Source organism: Tursiops truncatus, chromosome 12 (assembly GCF_011762595.2).
Source record: "Tursiops truncatus isolate mTurTru1 chromosome 12, mTurTru1.mat.Y, whole genome shotgun sequence".
Classification (NCBI taxonomy): domain Eukaryota; kingdom Metazoa; phylum Chordata; class Mammalia; order Artiodactyla; family Delphinidae; genus Tursiops; species Tursiops truncatus.
The window spans coordinates 82,293,610-82,316,538 of record NC_047045.1 but is presented as its reverse complement, the minus strand read 5'-3'; the positions used below and the strand labels follow the sequence as shown (position 1 = coordinate 82,316,538).

Below are 22,929 nucleotides of genomic sequence, written 5' to 3'. Positions count from 1 at the left end.
GCACGTCAGCCGCGATGCGTGTGACCTGCAAAACCCGTCAGACCTCCCAAGAGTGTCCCTTGTGGTCCCTTAACTGGAAACAAACAAGAAAGAGGATTCTGCCGGGCACGCCGCAGGGCCATCGAGGGGAATTACACGTTTTCCTCTAAATACTTCTGGATTAATTGAACTGTTTTACATTGTGACTATAAATGTAAATACTGCTTGTGAATTAAAAAAAAAGAAACCTTGGTGAAAAAAAAGGGGGAAAAAAGGAAAGAAAACTCTTTTATCCAGTGAGATTCGGTGTTCAGTTGTGTAGCTAACAGCCTGTTGAGATGAGGGAGAAATCAGGCGTCTCTGCACTGTCACCACCTGGTCCCGCTGCCATCACCTCTCACTGGGCTGCTGCAGTCACCCCCTGACGGGCCTCCCTGCTTCTGATCTGTTCCCACTTCAGCCAGAGCGACCATTTCAAAATGCAAATTAGGTGCTGCTCTGGCCTCTTTAAAAATGTTCCAGTGACTTCTCATTGCCTTTATTGTGAAATCGTAAATCATAAGTGCTTACTCTGGTGCTGAAGTCGCTGTAACTCTCTCTCTCTCTCTCTCTCTCTCTCTCTGTGTCTCTCCCCTCCCCCGGTCACAGAGCCAGGACTGCTACAGAATTAGTGTGTATAATAGTAGTAAGAAGCTTACTGATCCCCTACTATGTGCAGCATCATGCTAGGTGCCTTGACTACATGACCTGATTTAATACCCACAGCATCTCTAGAAGCTTTTCCTATCTTTTTTTTTTTTTTTTTGTGGTACACGGGCCTCTCACTGCTGTGGCCTCTCCCGTTGCGGAGCACAGGCTCCGGACGTGCAGGCTCAGCGGCCATGGCTCACGGGCCCAGCCGCTCCGCGGCATGTGGGATCTTCCCAGACCGGGGCACGAACCCGCGTCCCCTGCATCGGCAGGCGGACTCCCAACCACTGCGCCACCAGGGAAGCCCTGCTTTTCCTATCTTTATTCACAGACGAGGATGCGGAGATTTAGGGGACATTGAGAAACAGACCAGAAGTCTTACAACCGTTGCGTGGCAGCCGCAGGCCTGGAGCCTGACTGGGTCTGACCCCAAGTCCATGAGCATGGTATTCAGCAGCCGTCCATCCTGTGACGAGCCTCTGCTCTCCTGGCCACACCACCTCTTGAGGGCGCGACTGCCTTCCCTCTGGGCTGCAGGCTCCAGGAGGGTGGGAGCCCGGGAGCAGCTGTGGGTTCGCTACTACACCTCCAGCCCCTCCCATCCTGCTTGCACACATCAGGTCACCAAACAGTGTTCGCTGGAAGCGTAGATGTGCTGGCACAGTGCTGGGTTCTGGAGTGATGGCTGGGGTCAGGGTGTACCAAGCAAGGTGATCTGTGCCTGGCGGGGCCTGTGGTCAGTAGGGGCCGGGGTGTCATCTCACTGTGACACAAGCTGTGATAAGTGCCACGAAGGGCGCTGGGGAAAGTGGAAGGGGGGCCCGGCCTGCCCTGGGCAGGGAGCAGCGTGGCACAGCGAGGCATTCAGGAGGTGTTTGCGGGATGCGTCACAGGGAACGACAGTTCAGCCTGATCTCGCTGCTTCCACGCGCCTCTGCTCAGGGCTTCTCTGGGCTCCGTGGCCAGTAATGGGATAGGTGGGTACCGCCCACCCGTCTCTTGGAACAAATCAGTGCAGCAGTAGAAGCATCTTCCTACACGGTGGGAACTGTCCCGCCGGCCGGGCTGCCCTGCGCCCTCCCCTCCCTGATGGCCACCTCTAGGTCCCACCAGTGTCGCTGCCCGTGGGACAGCTGCCTGGGGGCTAGGAATAGGCAGACTCTTCAGTGTCAAGTAAGGGGTGTGTTCTGGTTCGGTTCTGATGACACTGGTAGATGCTGAAGCCTGGGTTTGTTGGGAGCTTGGCATGTGCGTTGCACAGAGTGCCTGTTGCGTGTCCTGCCCGTTGCTTCTCACAAAAGCCAGTGAGGCCGCCCCTCCGAAGATGAGGAGGCTGCGGTGCCATGCGGTCCATCCGTCCACAGCCCCACAGTGCTCGCGTTTAGAAACTAGACTGTAGCGCCTTCTAGAGAGTTCTGGCTCCAGTCCCTAAGCACAGTCTCCAGCTCAAGGAGAGAGGTTTCCAAGGGCAGCCGCCCAAGCCTTTCACACGTGACACTTGGCTGGAGTCAAGACCACACCTGCTGGGCTGTGTGCGTGTGTGTAGGGGCGGGTGATGAGTGAGTCCTCTGCCTAACATGCACCCCTCTAAGTGGTGATACAAAGGGGTGTGTCCTTCGCAGAGGGCTCACCCACCTACCCACGCATCTGCTGAACAGGCTTAGCTCTAAAATTCCTTTTCAAAGTCACTCTGTAGCTGTAGATCTGATCGCCAAGTTTCGGCTGGTTTTCTGGACAACTTCCACCATAAAGGTTTGTCCTGAGGCCCGTGGGTTGGATGTTGGTGACCTAGGTTAGAAGTATCACTGAAGCATAAAGGCAAGTTGGTCATTGTTGCCCAAAAAAGGACTTTCCTATTTCACAAGCTCCTACAGGAGTGTTTTAATAGTTGCGTTGAGGCCCGCAAGGTAACGGACCTAATTTATCCTTGCCCTTCAGGTGCTGATGTTTCACCGCAGTGCTGCATTATTCCTCGTGCACTCCAGTGTCGTAAATGGGAGAGAAAAATTGGGCATTTCGTTCTTTGATGGAGTTTATAAGTATCCCAATTAGTCATTTCCAAGGACGTTAAGAATTCTGTACATCACCTCACACTGCCTTTCAGGGCTCTGGAAACACAAGGGCGTGGATTCTTGATGGATTCAGGCTTTCTGATTTATTTTTTCCCAAGGTACTTAATCAGGGAATGCAAGTCATTTGCCTTCTCGAAGCTTCCTCTCCTCCCCTGGAGACTCGTGGAGTTTTCTCGATCTTTTTTTCCTTCTGCTTCGAAACCCCTTCAAGAACTGGGGTCTGGGCCGAAATGGTCCAGAACCTGACCCCTCAAAGTTGCTGTCCGTTCCAGCCAGGGCGGCAGAGCCTTGCTGCCACCTGGCCCAGCAGACCAGACCCCTAGTCATAGAGGGTGCGTGAAATAAAGGTCCGTCTGTTGTGGTGGTTTGTTCCAGAGCTGGTGATGCTGCTGGAATGGTGGTCGGGCACGGAGTGCATCATCCACACGGACCCCCGGGCCTACCCCAAGTACGGGAAGGAAAACGCCATCGTTGTTCTGAACCACAAGTTTGAGATCGACTTTCTCTGCGGTTGGAGCCTGGCCGAGCGCTTCGGGGTCTTAGGGGTAAGTCGGACGTGCATTTCCCATCTCACACGTCTCTCTCCTTCAACCCTGTAACTTGTCTTTTCGCTCTCGGTCGTTCAGAGTTTGCAGCAGCATCAACAGACTTGTTGAAATGTTCTTAACCAACTGCTTTTCCTCCTTGCTCAGAATCAAGTGAACATCTGCTTATGAGTAAGGATCGTGTTTATTCAGCAGTTATGATGCACTGGGCATTTGACGTGCGATTAATGTATTTAATCCTTACAGAAACATTTGGGAGTCAGGAACTGACACCTGTCCTTTTTGAAAAGCTGCGGTTAAATACCCTGCCAGTGGTCGCACAGCTGTTACGCAGGTTTGCATTTGAACTTGTCCAGCGTCGTATTCTTAATCTCTGTGCTCTGCTCCCTCCCTGGCTGACGGGCAGAATTTACCTCTGAATGTTCATCCTCATGGACGTGAGAAAGCTGAGTGCCTAGGCGACAGCGTTTGACCTGCAGAATTCAGAATAAATACAAAATCCTGTTTTTCTCCAACTAGTTTGACTTCTTGCATACCTTTGGGACTGGGACTCCCCAGTTGACTTTTGTCATGGTTAACACATTGAGCTGTGCTGGTTGAGCCCGGAGCAAGTACCAGAGTCCTCGGGCTCAGGTATCCCGACAGGAATCACGGCGTGGACCAGCCCGGGGCTGGGAAAGTCGGAGACCCCTCGCACCGGAACCTGGAGATCCTGTGTTGCCCCCGGGAACGGTCCCCCGCAGACAGGCGGGGCCCGCGCACGTCGCACTTGCTTTTGGTGGCCCATGTAGACAGAATCATAGTGTGTAGAAGGTAGGAGTTTGAAGACCAGGCAGAGTAGATGTGACAAGAGTCCTGGGTCAGATTCCCTGGGTATGGTCTCAGTGTGTCCAGTCCCAGACGTGCCTGGGAGTCCCAGAGTTGGAAACGGAACTTTGGGTCCTGCTGGCCTCTGCCTGTTGGGAAGAGCCTTGGCTAAGAGACTAAATAGCCTTGGGACACATTTTGTATTTGCTTTTTTAAACTTTTTTTTTTAATTTATTTATTCATTTATTTATTTTGGCTGCATTGGGTCTTTGTTGCTGCACGCGGGCTTTCTCTAGTTGTGGCAAGTGGAGGCTACTCTTCATTGCGGTCCGCGGGCTTCTCATTGCGGTGGCTTCTCTTGTTGCGGAGCATGGGCTCCAGGCGTGCGGGCTTCTGCAGTTGTGGCTCATGGGCTCAGTAGTTGTGGCTCACAGGCTCTAGAGCGCAGGCTCAGTAGCTGTGGCGCACAGGCCCAGTTGCTCGTGGCATGTGGGATCCTCCCAGACCAGGGGATCCTCAAACCCGTGTCCCCTGCACTGGCAGGTGGATTCTCAACCACTGCGCCACCAAGGAAGTCCTAAACATTTTTTTAAAATTTGGGGCCAAAGGTGAGAGAAGGAAATATGCTTAGAAACAGGTTCCAATAATGTCTTTAGGACAAATGATGGTCGTTGTACAGTTAATCTATCAAAAGGCAACTAAGATCGTTAGCAGTTTTTCAAGAGATGGAAACAGTGTGTTAAATCACTGTTGCTACCTTAAGACTTCTAGAAAACTGGAATGCCTGGGGGTGAGTGCACTGAAAGGATTTCTAGGAATGGACAGGCCGCCCTCCCAACAGTTTTCTCCTTTGCTTTCCTATTTCTTCTTCCAGTACTGACGTGATGTCTGTGCAGGCACACGTGTGTGTGTGTGTGTGTGTGTGTGTTCAAACATATTTTCAGGAACAAAACCAGAAATTCTATTATCTGCCTTTCTCTGTCGTAGAGGCCTCGGACAGAGATCTTAGCTACAGTTCTGTGGCTTTATTTATTTTTTAATTTTTTTGCGGTACGCGGGCCTCTCACTGTTGTGGCCTCCCCCGTTGCGGAGCACAGGCTCCGGACGCGCAGGTTCAGCAGCCATGGCTCACGGGCCCAGCCGCTCCGCGGCATGTGGGATCCTCCCGGACCGGGGCACGAACCCGCGTCCCCTGCATCGGCAGGCGGACTCTCAACCACTGCGCCACCAGGGAAACCCCTGTGGCTTTATTGTCGCTGAGAGGAGAGAAAAATGTCATAATCCGAACCCCATCGTGGATACAGATGATCGACGACTGGATCCTTCTTCCCTTACGGGAGAAAGCGTACGGGGTGTCTTTGCCTCCTGACCGGAACTAGTGCTAATCCCGCCTAAGCTAGCCTTCCTGGAGCGCTGGTTCTTCACGCGCACTTCGGAGGCAGCTGCTGACTTTCTGGGCTTCGCAGGCAGCTTGGGAATGTTCATGCTCAGGATGTGAAACGTGTAATTTGGGGCAACAGAAGGTGTGTTGGACTTAGAGGCACTTTCCAGTGGCCATGGTCCCCCTGGTGGCTTTGTGACCACGGGCTTCTTCTATGCACGTCTTTCACCTTATTTGTGCTATTTTCAATCTCTATGGTATGGTTGTTGTTTACTTTTTATATAGATAAAGGGGCAGAGCCTCCGTTTGGGTGAAGAATTTGCCCCAGGGTAGGAACTAGTAACTCTGATTTCCCAGTTGCTGCTCTTTCCTCCTGGAGGGTGTTGAGAGGAAAGGCTGGGGGAGTGCCTTGTGTCAGAGAATGACCAGGGTGATGGCTGGAGGGACCAAGTTTCCAGTCCTGCCACAGCACACCCCCCCCAACCCCCGGTCTGTGCGGGGCTCATTCTGAGGAAAGAAAACCCTCAGCACCACCATGGGGTCAGGGATGGAGCGACGGGACCAAGGACGCAGGGGCACAGACAGGGAGGGGGGATCTTGGACCGGACAGGAAACCCGGGACTGAGCAGGGCAGGCTTTCGTGGACTCATGAGTGTCAGCGCCCTTTAGCATTTTCCAGGCAGAGGCTCTGACGCCGATCACTTTACAACGCGGCCCACAAGGGTGCAGAGGCATGAAAGTTCTTAAGCAGAATGGCCACCCGCCCACGGCACGGGGACTGCTCGTCTCCAGCCGTGACTGCCTCGATGAGTACCGTAGCTACTGGATTTCATTTCTTCCTCTTGAAAACCAAACAACTAATGTCGTGTGCAAGGGCACGAGCCTTGCCTCTTGGTCTGGAGTTCTAGGCACTCCACCCAGCGGGGGGTGGGCAGGTCTCACCCCCTTAGGACGACACCGCTCCCCTTCTCACTGGAGCCTGGGTAGCCCTGCTCAGGGTGCCGCCAGATGGTCTGGCCCCCAAGTTCCCTCCAGCAGTAGAGGGACAGTGGGGAGCGGGCAGCAGGTGAGCACTGAGCTCCCTACCCCCCAGCACTGGGGGAGCAGCCGGTGCTGGGGCCGTGGCCGTCTGTGCACGGTCTGATGCAGCCGTGAGCTGGCAGAGGCACTGGGAGGGAAGGGAGAGGGCGTCGTGACCTTGCGGGGTTGAGCCAGCTCAGGGGGAAGCTCCAGACTGTGTTCTCACGGGGGATGTTCTCCCTACATGGCAGGGCATGATTTACCCCCCACGTGTGTCTCCTGGAGCACCTGAGGTTTACCTGGAGGGCGTGAGGCCAGGGGAGCTGCCTGACCCCTTCCTAAAGCAGCCCATACATTCCTACTGCCCTTGAAAGGAACCAAGGAGCATCTTGTTACATGAATTGTTTAGCAGTACTTTTGTCTTAATTGACCTTCAAAAAAACTCACCTGATTCACCTCTTTTGTTTATTTATTTATTTATTTATTTATTTATTTATTTATTTATTTATTTATTATTTTTGGCTGCGTTGGGTCTTCGTTGCTGGGTGCAGGCTTTCTCTAGTTGTGGTGTGCGGGCTACTCTTCGTTGCGGTGCGCGGGCTTCTCATTGCGGTGGCTTCTCTTGTTGTGGAGCACGAGCTCTAGGTGCACGGGCTTCAGTAGTTGTGGCATGCGGGCTCAGTAGTTGTGGCTCGTGGGCTCTAGAGTGCAGGCTCAGTAGTTGTGGCGCACAGGCTTAGTTGCTCCGTAGCATGTGGGATCCTCCCGGACCGGGGCACGAACCCGTGTCCCCTGCATCGGCAGGCAGACTCTCAACCACTGCGCCACCAGGGAAGCCCCCATCTCTTTTTTTTAAGTAACACATTTTGAGATCCTTCTGGAGTCTGAGGAGTTTGGTTTTTAGAGAAGAGTTATAAAGGTTCCTGACGGGGCATTTTTCATCTTAACATGTAACAACCCAAGAGGAAGTGAGTTGAAATTGAAGCAAGTGAAATTTGCAGAAATCCTTGAGAGGAGGGTTATTAAATGTGAAATTGGATTTGTGGAGAAAGTGATGGGATTCTTTTACAAAGAAAAAAGGGGGAGGGTTTTTAGTGTTTTATAAGCTTTTACCCTGTGTGGTCATTCTGGTGGCCTGTCCCCCAGGCTCTGGTCCCCTCGGAGCTGGCCTTGCCCGGCATGGGCCGGGCACCAAAGGCTCTGGTTATGGTCTTTAAGGGGTTCACTGACTCATTCCTCCTTGGGGTGAGTGTGACCAGTGAACAGGCCAAGGCGTGCAATGCAAAGGGTCACGGCTTCCGAAGCTTCAAGTCTGTTTACTTTTCTCTCTGCCCCAGTAAAATACGCATGTCCTCCTTCACAGTGGCCCCGAAAGGTTACCTGAGATCACGTTTGCTGGGTCTTTGAGCAGTATCAGGGCCTGGTAAGCGCTCCATAGCAGCAGCTGTTCTTGTCCATTTTTATCTGCTGGGTATGTGTGGCCTGGCAGTTACCCCGGAGGCCAACTGGGATGTTCTCTTCGGGTCTTTAAAGAAGCCCTATGTGTTAGTTATCTACAGCAGGTGACAAGCCCCAAACGTAGTGGCTCAAAACAAACTCGAGTTATCACCGGTTGTGTGGTCTGAGATCAAAGCTCAGCTCCGCGGGGCTCCTGGCAGGGGTCCCTCCGAGGCTGGATGGTGGCCTCATCTGAAGGCCGGCCGCGCAGTGATCTGCCTCCAGGCTCACCCCTGTCTGTTGCCAGCCTGACTCTCGCGCCTGGGCCTCTGCTCGGGTGTCAGCTGGTCCCCACGGGGAGCGATGCAAGAGTGAGTGGGAGAAAAAAGCACCTGAAGCAGAAGCCACGGCCTTGTTGCACCCGAAACTTCTGCTGTATTCCATTTGTTGGAGATGAGTTGAGGAGCCCACCCCGTACTCCAGGAAGCAGGGAGGTACCAAGAGGAGAGGCCAGCGTGGAGGCTGCCTGCCACCCACAGCATGACGTTTAGCCTCACACCTCACGTTTCCATTTAGTTGACAATTATTTAGGGGATCCATCACAGCTCCACCTGAAAATAGATCGAATTCCTGTCGCATGTCTGCGTACATCGAGGTGCAGAGGAGAATGGAATTCTTATTCCTAAGCAGAGGGCGCTCACGAACTCCCTAGTGCCTTCTGGGCACGAGGCCTCAGTTGATGACGAGGGCAGCTGATGCATCTTCAAAATACTTACCCAGCAAGCGTGTTGGGTGTATTTTCTGTGGAAGACACCGCTCTGGGTGCTGTGGAGATACAAGGACAGACTGAAAGGTCCAGCCGTTGCTCTCACTGACTTTCTAACATATAGAGAGAGGAAACGAAGGGGCATATAAGCCGGTCACACAACACAGGGCTTGAACAATAATGGGAGGTGGGGCACACGTCCATTGGGGGCACCCTGTGCGTGTCCACAGACCACTCAGCCATACAGCAGCTTCCTGGGGGTCCTTTGCTTGCTGGGGAGGGCCCAGAGGTCCCGGCTAGGAGCTGGGGCCACCGTGGTCAAGGCAGAAGACGGGGGGGGCGAGTTTTGGTGTCTGGGGCAGCTCTGTTTATACCAGCCTGTGGGGAAGGACTTCAGTATTTCAACAAAGGGAGAATGACGTTTCAGTGCTGTTAGCACACTGACTGCTGCACCCAGCGATGCAGAAATTTCCCAGAAGGTGTTGACACAGGGCTGAGGCCTTGAAGAACGGGGGTGGTTTTAGGAGGGGATGAGAGAGAGGTGTAGGTAAAGGGAGAATTATGAGGCGAGGGACAGGGGTGCCTGGAGGGAGATCATGAGTGATGTGGCCACCCAGCGAGGATGTGGCCAGCTGCCGTGGTCCTGGGCTCTGCTGACCAGTTCTTCTCCATCTGCCAAGCGTACATTTCAGCCCTCCCACTGCCTCGTTCGCTGGCTGCCACCTCAGGGTCACCGTGGGGTGCTTTTGGACTTACTAACCCGAATCAGAAAGAAGGTGTCATGAAACCCAAGAAAATCAAGAACTGAACCCAAACCTGTCAATGTTCGGTTTAATTTCGCCAGGCTGCTTCTGGTTATGAACAGGCAATGGGGTTCTTTCTGTGTGAGGTCACACATATCTAAAAACCAGCATTTCTTAAAGTTTGATTATACAAGGACCAGTTTCCTAACTACAGATTCCTGAAAGGAATGTCGCTGCAGACTTGTTTACAAAGGCTGCACGAATGTTATTTCCTATAAACCTCCCATCAATGATCACGTTCTCCCAAATTGTAGGTTTCCTGTGTTTTATTTTCAAACGTGTAAAACTACCCAATAAAGTGGATGCCCTGAAAGATGAATGTGTGCTCAGGTCTCCAGAACAGATCTTTCTGTTTCCCTCTGAGGATAGCAGGGGAGAGACAGATGTGTAGGCAAAACTCCCAAGTGGTTTCGAGACCCACACGTGTGACTTGTACCCTGGCTCCTGCGTTTACCAGCTCTGGGACCGTGGGGAGGTTATCTGACTTTTCTGAGCCTCAGTTAACCGTTCTCATTTCGTGCTGTTTAAGGGTTTCGTGAATATAAGTAAAATACCTCATCAATCGCCTAGCACAAAGTAGGCGTGCCCTAATTGTTAGCTCCTTCCACCCTAATTCGTTTCCCTTCATTCAGTGTTTTCTCATGAAAAGTAGGATAAAGTGTAGAGGGTGCAAGAGAGATGGAATGTTTTCAAAATGCCATTTGCCCAGCGGTTCTGGCACTGGATCCCGTGTGGCTGCGGCTGAAATCCCCCATCACTTTTACGAACTGCGAGGTATCGTGGCATTTGTTTACCTTCATCCCGGCTTCTTCATAGGTGCCTGTCAGGCTCTCTCTTTGGCTACAGAGAGATTAGAAGTTTCTAGATGTGGAGAAGTGGTGTTTTCCTTACCAGTGGCTACACCCGCAGCCATGGTTTTGTCAGCCCCGTTAAGTTGGGTTCCGGCATCCTCAGGTGGGTCTGCAGGGGACTCCTGCACCTCCCACTCCCACCCCGGTTAATCGGTTAACGGTTAATCCGCAGCTCTGTCGGCATTGCTGCCAGGCGCCGCCAGCTCGGGGAGGAAGCAGGGGGGCCGCCGTTTGCCTCTGTGTGTTCACCAGTTGGGCCAGGTAGGCTCTGGCATGTGACACAGGTAAGAACCCTGAGAGAATGGAGATGACGTGAAAGCCCTTACAATCCCGGGAGCTGGGAGAAGCGTTGGCCACGGAAAGGAGTCTCTGGAAGTACAGATGCATCTTGAGCTCATAACCAAGTGTATTCCTGGAAGTGGTAGCGCGCACTTTATTTTTAAGAGCGTAGCCCCAAGTTAGATGCGCCAAGTCTTCCTTTTATTGCACAAGATCCTCTGGCTTGCCTTTAACAAGCCGAAGTCGGATCACACCGACCGGCGGTAAATCCAGGCTGGCTTGCAGCTGTGGTGCCGCTGGGCATCCTCCCTCCTCTTCCTGCAACTTGGCAAAGGCCTGTGACGTTTGCTCTGGGAGCCGACTGTGCACCCATTGCCCCGTCCGCTGCTGCCTCTGTTACACCCGTCTGCCATCTGCCCAGGGGGCCCCGTGCCCCCGTGTTCCTGAGCTTCCGTTGACTGTTCCTCAAACACCCCCTGGCTGGAGGTACTGAGCACAGGGAAGCGACTCCATGATCTTCTGCCCCCTCCCTGGAAGGCTCTGTCTCCCTGTCTGCCCCGGCCCAGGCCCACCCAGGATGGACTCAGGCTGGCCTTTCAGATCAGAGGCCAGGCAGCACCACAAGATCCGTGCCCAGGAAGCGGGGCAGAGCATCCTGCCAGGAATTCCTCCGGAGCCCTGATCCCACAGACCACAGTCAGCTGTGACTTACTCTGAACCTAAGAGCTGCCTCGTTTGTCCCCAGATGCCCTTCTTTTTCACTCCACGTCTGCACTCTGGTCAAACCAAGAGCAGTTTGGGGCTTGGAAGCCCGTAAGCTGGGGTCCGGGGGAGACGTTATCGAGATCCAAAGAGCTGCAAGCATTTTGCTGGACTTTGACATGTGTGATGGTCTGTTTCCAGCAGATGAATTCTCATACTGCTTTTGCTCCGTGTTTGTTTTCTGCCTTTCCCCTGTGGCTGTGACTCATGGTGGGACAGTGTTCATTTTTCTTTGGGACTCTCTTGAGATTTTTCTGGTGGTTTAAGGTCCCCAGCATTTTCCTCCTTAGCATCAGAGAAGGGAGAAAGCAAGAGAAAGAAATTCAGTGTACGTGAGTTAGGTCACATGCGGTACCCTAGTTGGCACAGGTTGAGTCTCTCACCTTTCCTCTTTCTCTCTCTCTTTCTCACACACACACACACCCCCCTCTGGTTTATTATTTTGAGCTCCAGCCTTTTCCTCTGTGTTTTACTATGACCAGGGACTTATATCTCAGAGATATATTCTAATCTCATCTTTTCCTGCATCCATTTCTTTTGCTGGGAACCATATCTGTCCAATAACTTATCTGCAGAATTTAGTGGCAGAAGTAACACTGAAATTGCCAGATTTCTTTTTCTTTTTACAAATTTATTTATTTATTTATTTATGGCTGCGTTGGGTCTTCGTTGCTGTGCGTGGGCTTCTCCCTAGTTGTGGAGAGCGGGAGCTACTCTTTGTTGCGGTGTGCGGGCTTCTCATTGCAGTGGCCTCTCTTGTTGGGGAGCGTGGGTTCTAGGTGCATGGGCTTCAGTAGTTGTGGCACGCGGGCTCAGTAATTGTGGCTCGCAGGCTCTAGAGTGCAGGCTCAGTAGTTGTGGTACACGGGCTTAGTTGCTCCACAGCATGTGAGATCTTCCCGGACCGGGGATCGAACCCGTGACCCCTGCATTGGCAGGCAGATTCTTAACCCCTGCGCCACCAGCGAAGCCCAACTGCTAGATTTCTGTTTCTCTCTTCCCACTATACTTTGGACACCTGAAGGCCGTGGACAGTCCTAGCCATCTTTGTGTTCCCAGCACCAAGGAGGTTTTTGGCAAATACCTGCTGCACGACCAGAGTGGCTTTGAGGTTCAGGTTCACATATCACACGTCATGATGGTGGCTGAGCTGTTGGTTGACTTGCTGGTCCTCTATGGTGATGGGCCTACACAGCTTGGCTGGTCTCCACTAATCTTAAACATTTGCGACTGTGTTTTTAGCTCACAGTCAAGAAAAAGTTCAGAGTGTTAAAGTGTGGGTGCCGTAGCCTGTTTATTATTGAAGTCTCACCTGTTTTCAAAGTTCCACTTAAGATACCCCATTCGGGTATTTTATATATTTAGTGGAAATAAGTGACCTTGGGTGAACCCAACTGGTAACCATGATGGTGGACCTTCAGGAGGGAAGCCAGGAAGAGATATTTATGCAAACAACCCCTTGACCAGGTACCATCTTGCTGACTAGTCTCAGTCCCTACTCGTGTTCTCTGCTGGTCCCTGCAGAGTGGTTGGAGGAGGAGGGGACATTGTGGAAAGGTGACTGCAGAGGATGCCCTACTGTTCCCAGCTATCCTACAAACCCAGCATCAACACTTAACATTTTCATCTTATCAGTTGGCATGTGGCCGTGTTGGAGAAAAACCTTAACTAGGAAGTTCTGACTCTGCGCCCTTTTTTTTTTTTTTTTTTTGCGGTACGCGGGCCTCTCACTGTTGTGGCCTCTCCCGTTGCGGAGCACAGGCTCCGGACGCGCAGGCTCAGCGGCCATGGCTCACGGGCCCAGCCGCTCCGCGGCATGTGGGATCTTCCCGGACCGGGGCACAAACCCGCGTCCCCTGCATCGGCAGGCGGACTCTCAACCACTGCGCCACCAGGGAAGCCCCTCTGCTCATTTTTTAACCACAGAGGCTGTAGAGCGGAGAGAGGTGAGGCGAGAGCCAGCTAATCTCAGGTTGGAATGCACCAGATCTTACTGCAGCCTTAGAACAGGCTTTTGTAGCGCCTTGTGGTCTCTGCCCAGGGGTTGACCAGTTGGCTGGAGGTGCTGAATTTGGGATTCCTGGGGGTGGCTGTTTCCCTGAGCAACTGGCTGGTCCTGAAAATGGTTGTGGGCTGCTTAATTATATTGCTTGGGCAGCTGTGGTAAGACAATTCTCAATCTCTCTCTCTCTCTCACACACACACAGGCTAGAAAGTTTCATAAACTTTTCACCATAGGATGTGATAGGATGACAATGACTCCCTACAGCAGCTAGAAAGTGGCCAGGGGTACATTTCGGCCCCTGTAGTTGTGGATGGCTGTGCTGCCTGGGAACCTTTTTTGTTTTTTAGATATGCTTGTGCCTAGATGGCTCTATTGATAAATCTAACTCATCAGTAAATCCTCTCAGATCTACCTTCAAAATTAATCTAGGATCAGTGACACTGGTATATTTTCTTGTACGTTCTCTCTTAAAGGCACTACCATCCACTCACAGAGACCTTTGCTTGACCTGGGGGAGTCATGGCATTGTTGGCATATTAAGTTGCCTGGAGGACTGTATGCATATTTGAATAGTACGTTTCTAGTTTTTGGTCATAAATGAGTTAACTCCTGTAAATCTCCCAGCCCAGTGCCTATCACGGAGTGCTTTACTACGTGTAACTATTGTTATTACTACATTCTAAAGCTGGCTTAGGAAATGGGTTGAATTAAAAGGGACATTCAGCTGCTGTGGCTACTTTGTGGTAATAATAATAGCTACACACTACTGAACACCTGTGTGTCCTGTTCTCAGCTAGGAGCTTTGGTATATGTTTCCATGTGTTCCTAGATCTTTACAGCAACACTTTCAGCTAAGTATTACTTTGCTCATAAGAATACAGACAGGAAAGTTGAGGCTCACCATGTAAACATAATCAACAACAAGGCCTAGGCCTAATCGTAACATCCAGAATTTGAAGGTTGAAAGATGGATTACTTCAGCATAAAAACAGAAATGGCTCCTCTGTTCCTTTTCCTCATTAAAAACAGATAGGCTGTTTTTGATCCAGGGACTCATGTTCCAGAAGCAAATGGTTGAAAATGTGCTGATGTCAACCACTTCTTAAAAAGGGCATTGTTAGAGGGACACCAGCAAAATAGTTTTCTGAAAAGTTCAGCGTGTTAGAGTGTGGGTGCCCTAGCCTGTTTGTTATTGAAGTCTTAGCTGTTTTCAAGGTTCCACTTAAGATACCCCATTCAGGTATTTTATATATTTAGTAGGAAAAAAAACAACAGGAAAATCTAACAAAATTAAAGAAGCACTTCTAATCTCACCATCCAGCTATAGCTACTGTTATTTTTCTCCGTTTTACCGTTTTCCATATAGTTAGTCATACTATAAACTCAGCTTTGATTACAGATTAAAAAAAAATTTAGTCTTAACATAAAGCATTTCCCCAGCCATTAAATATTCATAGAAAACAAATTTTAGTGGCTGTAAATCAAGGGGTTGACAAAGTTTGTGTGTAATTGTGCAAATAGTGAATATTTTAGGCTTCATGGACCATATAGCCTCTGTCACGACTTTTCAACTCAACTGCTGGAGCGTGGAAGCAGCCATGCTACTAGCAGCCTACTAGCAGTAGGCAACGTGTATGTAAAAGAGAGCGGCTGTGTCCCAGTAAAACTTTATTTATAAAAACAGGTGGCAGAGCAGATTCGGCCCGCCGGCTACGTTTGTATGATATCGTATATGACATAATTCATAGAACTTTTTTTTAATTTAATTTTTAAAAATTGAAGTATAGTTAATTTGCAATGTTGTGGTAATGCATAGAACTCTTCCACTGTGGGACATTTAGATGGTTTTCAGTGCCGTGACACAGTATGACAGGGATGACACACAGACTGTTGCGGTCACGTCTTTTGGTTTACATGTACATCCCACATCAGTGTCAAAGTCGCCATTTCCTTTTAGCGGCAGGTCATCGGGGCCAACCACTAAGACCCACCTGGGTCTTGTGGGATGGATCCATTAATAGGAAGCACCCCTGAGAGGACTTTTCCCCAGCAGACAGCCGTGACTGACTGCATTGGACCATTCACCTTCCAGACCCAGCAGCTGCTACTCTGGAGTATAGGATCCTTCTCTTGGCTATACAATAGATCACCATTCATAGCTCCTTCAAATGGCCACAGATTAATTTTGGAAGGAGTTCAGGAGCAGGTAATTTTTAAAATAATCCTAACCTGCTGAGAAAGTAAGTTTAGTTCTTTGGTGAAGAGTTTTTGTTTTGTTTTCATCCTCAAGGCTGTGATCAGGGAGGTGACTGAAGGGCAGGGAGCAGGGACCATGAAAACATCCCAGCTGACAAGAGGGGACGGCTGAGGAGAGGGCCAGGAGGCCTCCCACAGCCTGAAACCCACCCGTGGACTCAGCGCGTGGCCTTTAGATGGCTCCAGTGGGGGAGTGGTGATGCGTAGAAAGTGTAGCCTGTGCCGGGCACACGTGGGCCCACGCCCCTCATTTGGAGAGTACTCTGATCTTTGGGGACCTGCCTCTGGGCCCTCTGGGGCAGGTCGTCGGATTTTATGGCTTTGGTTCTCCTATTTCTTTTCTTTTTTGTTTCGTTTTTCGTTTGGGTTTTTTTTTGTTCGTTTGTTGGGGTTTTTTTGGCCACGCTGCACGGCAAGCAGGATCTTGGTTCCCTGACCGGGGATCGAACCTGTGTCCCCTGCAGTGGAAGCTCGGAGTCCTAACTAATGGACCAGCAGGGAATTCCCCAGGCTTGGTTCTGTCTGAAGGAATTTGCATGTTGGAAATTGGTGTGTGGGAAAAGCAAAACCAAAACCCGCCAAAACGTGGAGACGCTACTCCTGAAAGGTATCTGTGCTTTTCCTTCTCCCAGTGGGGAAGATGCTTGTGGATTTTTTAAGGTCAAGGGAACAAGTGGCTGTTCGCACCTTTCTCTGGCCTGCGTGGGTGGATTGGGGGATATGGCCTGTTGCCCCTCTGCTGAGCTTTGTAGTTCTTGTGGGAGTGACAGGGAAAAGAGACAGGGCAATGCTGAAGTACGGCCTCGTGGGCTCAGGGGCGTGGCCAGACAGCTGCCACCAGGAGCACAGCTGAGGCGCCACTTGTCCGCATCACCGCCTCCATCATCTGTGCCATTGATGGATGACGGCTATTTCTAGGAGCCTCTTGGCCAATTCCAAAATTAGGGGCGAAAAATATAGAACCCAATCCACTAGATCAAAAGCTGGTTCTTGTGTCTCCCCTGCTCCCTCGCCCCACTGGATCCCTGCTTGTCATTCTCCCCCCCCCCCCCCCCCCCCCGTTCGGGGCCTGCAGCACCTGCAGCCTTGGGGCTGCGCTGGCCAGCAGACGGGTGGGGCTCTCCCAGCACCTCTGCTGATCCCGGTTCGCCTCTCGGCACCACCATTTCCCAGCTGTCGAACCCCGAGAACCCGCTGGGCCACGTTTCCTGGCCTGTAAGGAGGGTAGGGTCCGCCCACCCGCAGAGCCAGCAGGGTTGCTGCAGACCGGGTGAGGTCTGCGTGGTGGGCTTAGCGAGCACTCCGGGGTGGGCACCTACCTGTGTGAGCTGGTGGAGGGTGATGCAGCATCCCATGGCCCCCAGAGGTTCCCGACTGCTCCGCTGCCTGCCCTCCCCTCGGAGAGCCAGGCCCCCTTGCCCCCTGCCCCCGGGGCAGGGTTTGCACGACCTTGACCTCCAACTGACCGGTGTCGGAGGCTCCCCGCCTCTGCATGCTCGGGAACTGTCCCCGTGCCTGGAGTGCACGTTCACTCCTCCTAGAGATCTCCGGCGGCCGTCGGGGAGGACCCCACGCCCCCTTTCACGGACGCCCCGGGCCCCCTCTGTTTCAGGGCTCCAAGGTCCTGGCCAAGAAGGAGCTGGCCTACGACCCCATAATCGGCTGGATGTGGTAATTCACGGACGCCCCGGGCCCCCTCTGTTTCAGGGCTCCAAGGTCCTGGCCAAGAAGGAGCTGGCCTACGTCCCCATAATCGGCTGGATGTGGTACTTCACGGAGATGGTCTTCTGCACGCGCAAGTGGGAGCAGGACCGCAAGACCGTCTCTGAGAGCCTGCTGCACCTGCGGGACTACCCCGAGAAGTACTTTGTACGTGCACCCAGCCCTCGGGCGCCCCGTCACACTCACACTCGGGGTGCCCCGTCGCATATGAACTCAGGGTTCCCCGGTCACACACTCACACTCGCTCACGCCTCTGCTTCCTGAGCCTCCACAAATGTAGACCCTCTCTCTGAAGCTCACAGACCCTTGAACACAGTTAGACCGGGGGTGGAGGTCCTGCCTGAGGGGAGAGCAGGCACAGCTGCCAGGCCATCCCTGCTCGGGCCACTTCCTAAGGCTCCTGTGGGACCGTGTGCGGCATTTGACGGGGGATGGTGCGTGGGACCCCGGGACCTCGTGTGATCCCTGGGCTGTGTGTGTGACCTGGGAGCTGTCTATGTGACCTCAGGACTGTGTGTGTGACCTCGAGGCTGTGTGTGTGACCTCAGCTGTCTGAGTGACCATGGGGTGTGTAAGTGGCCTCGGGGACGTGTGTGACGGCCACCCTGTCCCTTCCAGTTCCTGATTCACTGCGAGGGCACGCGGTTCACAGAGAAGAAGCACCAGATAAGCATGCAGGTGGCCCAGGCCAAGGGGCTGCCCAGCCTCAAGCACCACCTGCTGCCTCGCACCAAGGGCTTCGCCATCACCGTGAGGAGTTTGAGAAATGTAGGTAAGGACGACCCTGCGGGGCCCCGTGCAGCGAGGGAAGGGGGCCCTGGCGCCCATAGGAGTAGCTTCCTCCCTGTGCCCCCACCCCCAACCCTACGACGGAGAGGAGCCAGGGACGGAGGCTGGCACATCACCCCTGCGTAACCTGGGTCCGGGCACCCAGCGTTGGCGGAGTGGCCACTGCCTGCACAAGGGCGCACACGCACCACGCCCACACGTGTAGGCACACGCACGCTAGGCCAACACTGCCCTCTGCTGCTCGGCGCAGGTACTGCAGGCGGCGGGCGGTGCTGCGTGCCTGGGCCCCACGCCCGGTCAGCCCAGGTTTTTGTTGCGGTTTTGCTTTATTTGGCATTTCTTGCCCGTCTTTGGCATTAGCTGCTTCCAGGCGATGACCTCTGTGACCTTGCCGTCTGTCGGGCTGGCCTTGAGTCCGGAGCCCTAAATTACTGTAGGTAAGGACGAGAAGCAAGTAGCAACAAGACCAGCCTGCCGCAGTCTCTTCGTCTCCTGTTGAATTCTGGTCCCTTTAGTTTGGAAACAGGTGCTTTACCCTTTCCTGCCCTGCGGGTGCCGGAAGCCCCGCTGCCCTGTCCCTCGTCTCCCAGGAGACGGGAGGGCGGAGCTGGGGGACCTCCCCGCGTCCCTGGCGCCGGTCTGCGCCCGTGGAGGCCCCGAGGCCAAGCATTCTGCGGGGAGAGCCGGCGGGGGCCCAATGCGGTCTCCGCGGCCCCGGTCCCCGGTCCTCTCTGCCCCGTGAGGCCGAGACCCCCAGCTCCTCCCCGGCCTGCACAGGGGATTGGGGTCGGTGCGTGTGGACCGTGCGGTGTTTCCGGTGCCGTCCCCACACTAGGGGGCGGCGGCCCCACCAGGAGCTTTGTCTTTGTGATCGCGCAGACCGGCCACCCGGCTCCTGTGGACGGAGCGAAGGCGGCACCGAGTCTGACTTTAACACGTGGGGACCCTGAAGGTCCCCGACTGCTCCAGGCGGGTCTGGGTCCCTCCCGCAGATTCTTCCCCCTGCCTGAGCTTTGCCTACAGGCCGAAGGGGCAAAGACTGCCCAGCTCTGCAGGCTGTCCCACCCCCGCGAATAGTGACGATGATGACGATGATGACGATGATGATGATGATGATGATAGCAGGGCAATTCTAATACGCCGGGCAGCACAAGCACCTCACGCATAGCGTGGCCGCAGCACGTGCCCCCTAGATGCAGTGAAGGAAACTTTTTTTACTTCCAATTTACAGATGAGGAAGTTGGGGCTGAAGGGTGAGGAACTCATCCCAAGTGACTCTACTATTGCACAGCAGGCTGGGGTCACACCCAGGGCGGCCTGGCTGGCGGGGCTGGCAGGGGCGTACCCGCCCTTCTGCTGGGCTTTGCAGGCAGATGGATCTAGTGCCGGGCCCCGTTCTATCACTTCAAGACCTTGGGGCTTCTTCTCTGGAAAAGGAGGGAACTGTGCAAATTTAGGCTGTTCTCTGGGGAAGCCCATCCTTGATTAATCGAAGTAACGCCACCTGTGTTGGAAGCATCAGGCTGCTGTGTAAGGGCAGGCTGAAGAAAGGTGGTGTGACACCCATTGACGGACATGGGCTCTCACAGCCTGGGGCTCTGCAGCCTCACCCCATGCAGCCTGAGGCCTTTCACTCTACGTAATTCTGTGCTTAAAATGGCTGGACGATGTACTAAACGTGAAGGTTATTCTCCTCCAGCCTCACTCTTCCTAGGGAGGGGGACACCTCTCCCCGCGGGGAGGACAGGGGAGTGGTCTCGACTGCTTCGGTGGAGGGGTGGGAAGCTACCTGCCGGCACTCCTGCAGGTCAGCGAGAGGGACCCTCTCCCTTTGGCTAAGACGTGCTCTAGCTGCCAGAGCACCCCCTGTGGACCCCACGTGGTGGGCAGGCGGCAGGTAGAAGCAAATGGACAGTGGTTTTGAACCTTGGTTCTTCACGTTCCCAGCCAGAGCAAGCGACTCTCTACCCGCCCATCACCCCACTCACTTGATTGGTAGTAATTGCAGGTATGCAGAGCTCTCAGTGAAGTCTACTGAGCACAAACGATGTGCTGGGGCCTTTGGGGAGGGCTGACATTCAGCATCCCGAGTCCCATTCCCCGGGAGAACTAGGCTCAGGGAGACCGAGCGGGCTGTTCAAGAGAAGATCCCGCATCTGGGAAAAGGCGGCCCTGGGATTCGCACCCAGACTGACCGCAAAACTTCTGTTCTTTCCACTGTCCAGTCCTGCCTTACTGACTGCGGGAGGGGCCATCTGTTTCCACTGCGTATTTCTACCCTGCTCTTCCCTCACTGTTCCTTCACACATCCTGTCCTCCTGCCATCCTGCCATCCAAGAAGCATTCATGGAGCCTGGGCCAGGCCCTGGGGCTGCAGCAGTGAATGTTGACATAACTTTCAATATGCTGACAGGTTAACTCACCAGCTGGCAGACTGGTTAAAAATAATCACACATTCTTGTTTGTTTCTCAGCTACGTGTCAACTGACTAAACCATGTTTCAGTCCCTTGGAAGTTTCCAGTATCTTATTCTAGTTTTATAGCTATCTTATTTTTCTAGGGGAAAAATGCACATAGAATGGTTATGCTGCCGTAACTCAGAAACGTCCTTAGATAGTGTTCTTTGGATTGATTTACCTTGCTGTTGGTATTTGTTTAAATATTGACATCTGTTGTAGTACATCATCTAGATGGGCCATCTGACCTCAGTGGTAACTGTATTCTGTTACTAAGCTGTGTGCTTTTCTGATGATGGAACGTGGTATGTACTCAACGTAGAACATTTGGACAATATAGAGAAGCATGAAGAAGAAATTAGCAGTCCCTTCATTCCAAGATAATTGGCTAGCAACTCAATTATTGTTTTTCCAATATGTGTATCTACAAAGTGAAATTGGGTTCACACGCTATATACTGCTTTGTATTTGTTTTATTTTTTTATAGTTTCAGCTGTATATGACTGTACACTCAATTTCAGAAATAATGAAAATCCAACACTGCTGGGAGTCCTAAATGGAAAGAAATACCACGCAGATTTATACGTTAGGTAAGCTGGCTTCGTTTCCTTTCCAGAAAATAGGGCGCCCATCCCAAAATAGATAAACCACCAATGACCTGCAGACCTTCCTCCAGGGGAATGTATGAACATAATAATTTCTTGTCTGCAGTCTGTACTAAATGGAATGTGTTCACAGTCACGTTTATATTAATAGAGACGCGTGCACTGATGTAAATAAGGAGGTGAAGCCTCTTGTCTTCCCAGACACTTCGTGACTCTCTCACCAACTCGTTCTCATCAAAGAGCTCAGGTCCGACAAATGAAAGACAATTATTTTACAGCCATTTTTGAGACTGAGTGTGAGAGTTTATTTTATTGACCCCCTTTCTTGGAGGACGTGTCTACTCCATAGAAACAGACACAGATAAGAGCATCTGTAATTTACAAAGAGGCCTCGAAGCAAATGGAGAACATTTCAGCAGCATCTCACTTGTGTGTTACATTCCAAGCTAGGGAGCACAGAGAGGCAGGTGTCCTCCTTGACAGGTCTTTGTCTGAGTCATTGAATCAGGCTCTGGGCCATTCCCTCGTGGGCCGTGACTGCATTTGGGCCTGTATTTCCCCCCATAAGGATGTGGATTTCCCCCTTTGCAATCAACTGAATTACCCTCTCACTTCCACATCACCTAGACGACTACCTAAACAGAAGCCGAAGGATGGCAAGCACTGTTAGTTTGAACCTGTGTTTGGGGCACCCGGCATGGGCCGCCTCCTTGCTAGCTGCTCTCTGCTTGGCAGGCGGATCCCTTTAGGAGAAGTCCCAGAAGATGAGGACAGGTGCGCGGCCTGGCTGCACAAGCTCTACCAGGAGAAGGTCGGTGCTACGGGGTGGGCTCTGCACCATCTAAGGGTCCTTTTCAAGCGGCAGCTGTGGTGCTTTGGGACCTCCGGGAGTTGATGGTGGAGCGCGAGCCTCTCCCACCGGGCCGGGCGAGACCTCACGCCCTGGACGTTCGTTAATGACCCCAGGGCCGACGCTCTACTTGGCGACAGGGGAAAAAAAACGTCGCAAAATGTTTTTAAAGGGGCCGTCACAGAAAGAATGGAAGCCTATTTCATGGGTGTAGTGGACAAAAGAGGGAGTTATGGCCCCAAGAGCCCTTTGTCCATTTTCCCGCCGCTGGTCTGAAGGCAAAATATTCTTGGGGGGTGTGGGTGCTCTCTTTGGCAGTGACGGCTCTGGGTCCACAGTGTGGTTGCCTGTCTGGTCTCTAAAACATCACCAGCGTGAGCAGGACGAAGGCCCACAAGGGTCCACCTGGGCCGCGTTTGACTCCTTCAGGAGTCGGAATTAAGAGGTTTTCAAGCTGGCGGTGGGTTTTCCGCTTACACTGAGGGAAAAGTGTAACACTTACACGCCTTGGAAGGGTGGTGGGCTCGGCCCCAAGGCACGGTCCTCTTCAAACAACACGCTCCCAGGCCTGAGCCCTGGCTGATGCCTGGGAGGCTTCCCAGAAAGCGCCCCCTGCCTGGATTTGTTGACACAAGGAGGCGCCAGCCCTTTCTCTCTGTCCCCCCTTTCGTTTCCCTCTCCTTTTCTTCCCTTTCTACCCAGGGTCATAAAAGAAATTTTATTTTGCTGAGCTGAACGCTGGGAAAGCCCAGTCGGTCCAGCTGTGGGTGGGTGGCTCGGCCTCTGTGCCCTCCTGTCCAGTGCATGGGTGGCAGCTGCACACAGTGTGGACTCAGGGCACTTGTCCTCTGTCA

The 22,929-nt window shown here is 52.8% G+C and overlaps 1 protein-coding gene across 20 annotated transcripts in view; it reads left to right on the top strand.

Moving 5' to 3' along the window:
• Positions 1-22,929, top strand: part of LOC101328244 (1-acyl-sn-glycerol-3-phosphate acyltransferase delta) — a 1,425,233-nt gene that overhangs the window by 1,385,772 nt on the left and 16,532 nt on the right. For 10 of the 20 annotated variants that reach the window (XR_004529329.2, XM_073789810.1, XM_033867948.2 and 7 more), the window contains 5 exons: positions 3,117-3,286; positions 17,361-17,522; positions 17,994-18,147; positions 21,108-21,210; positions 21,961-22,036. Coding sequence is in view for 16 of the 20 variants with exons in the window: in XM_073789810.1 (XP_073645911.1) it covers positions 3,117-3,286; positions 17,361-17,522; positions 17,994-18,147; positions 21,108-21,210; positions 21,961-22,036 (665 nt within the window). In the remaining 4 variants the exon portion in view is untranslated. Of the gene's footprint in view, positions 1-3,116; positions 3,287-17,360; positions 17,523-17,993; positions 18,148-21,107; positions 21,211-21,960; positions 22,099-22,929 lie in introns of those variants that run through there. The other 10 variants (XM_033867950.2, XM_033867949.2, XR_012324969.1 and 7 more) reach the window with 9 other exon arrangements.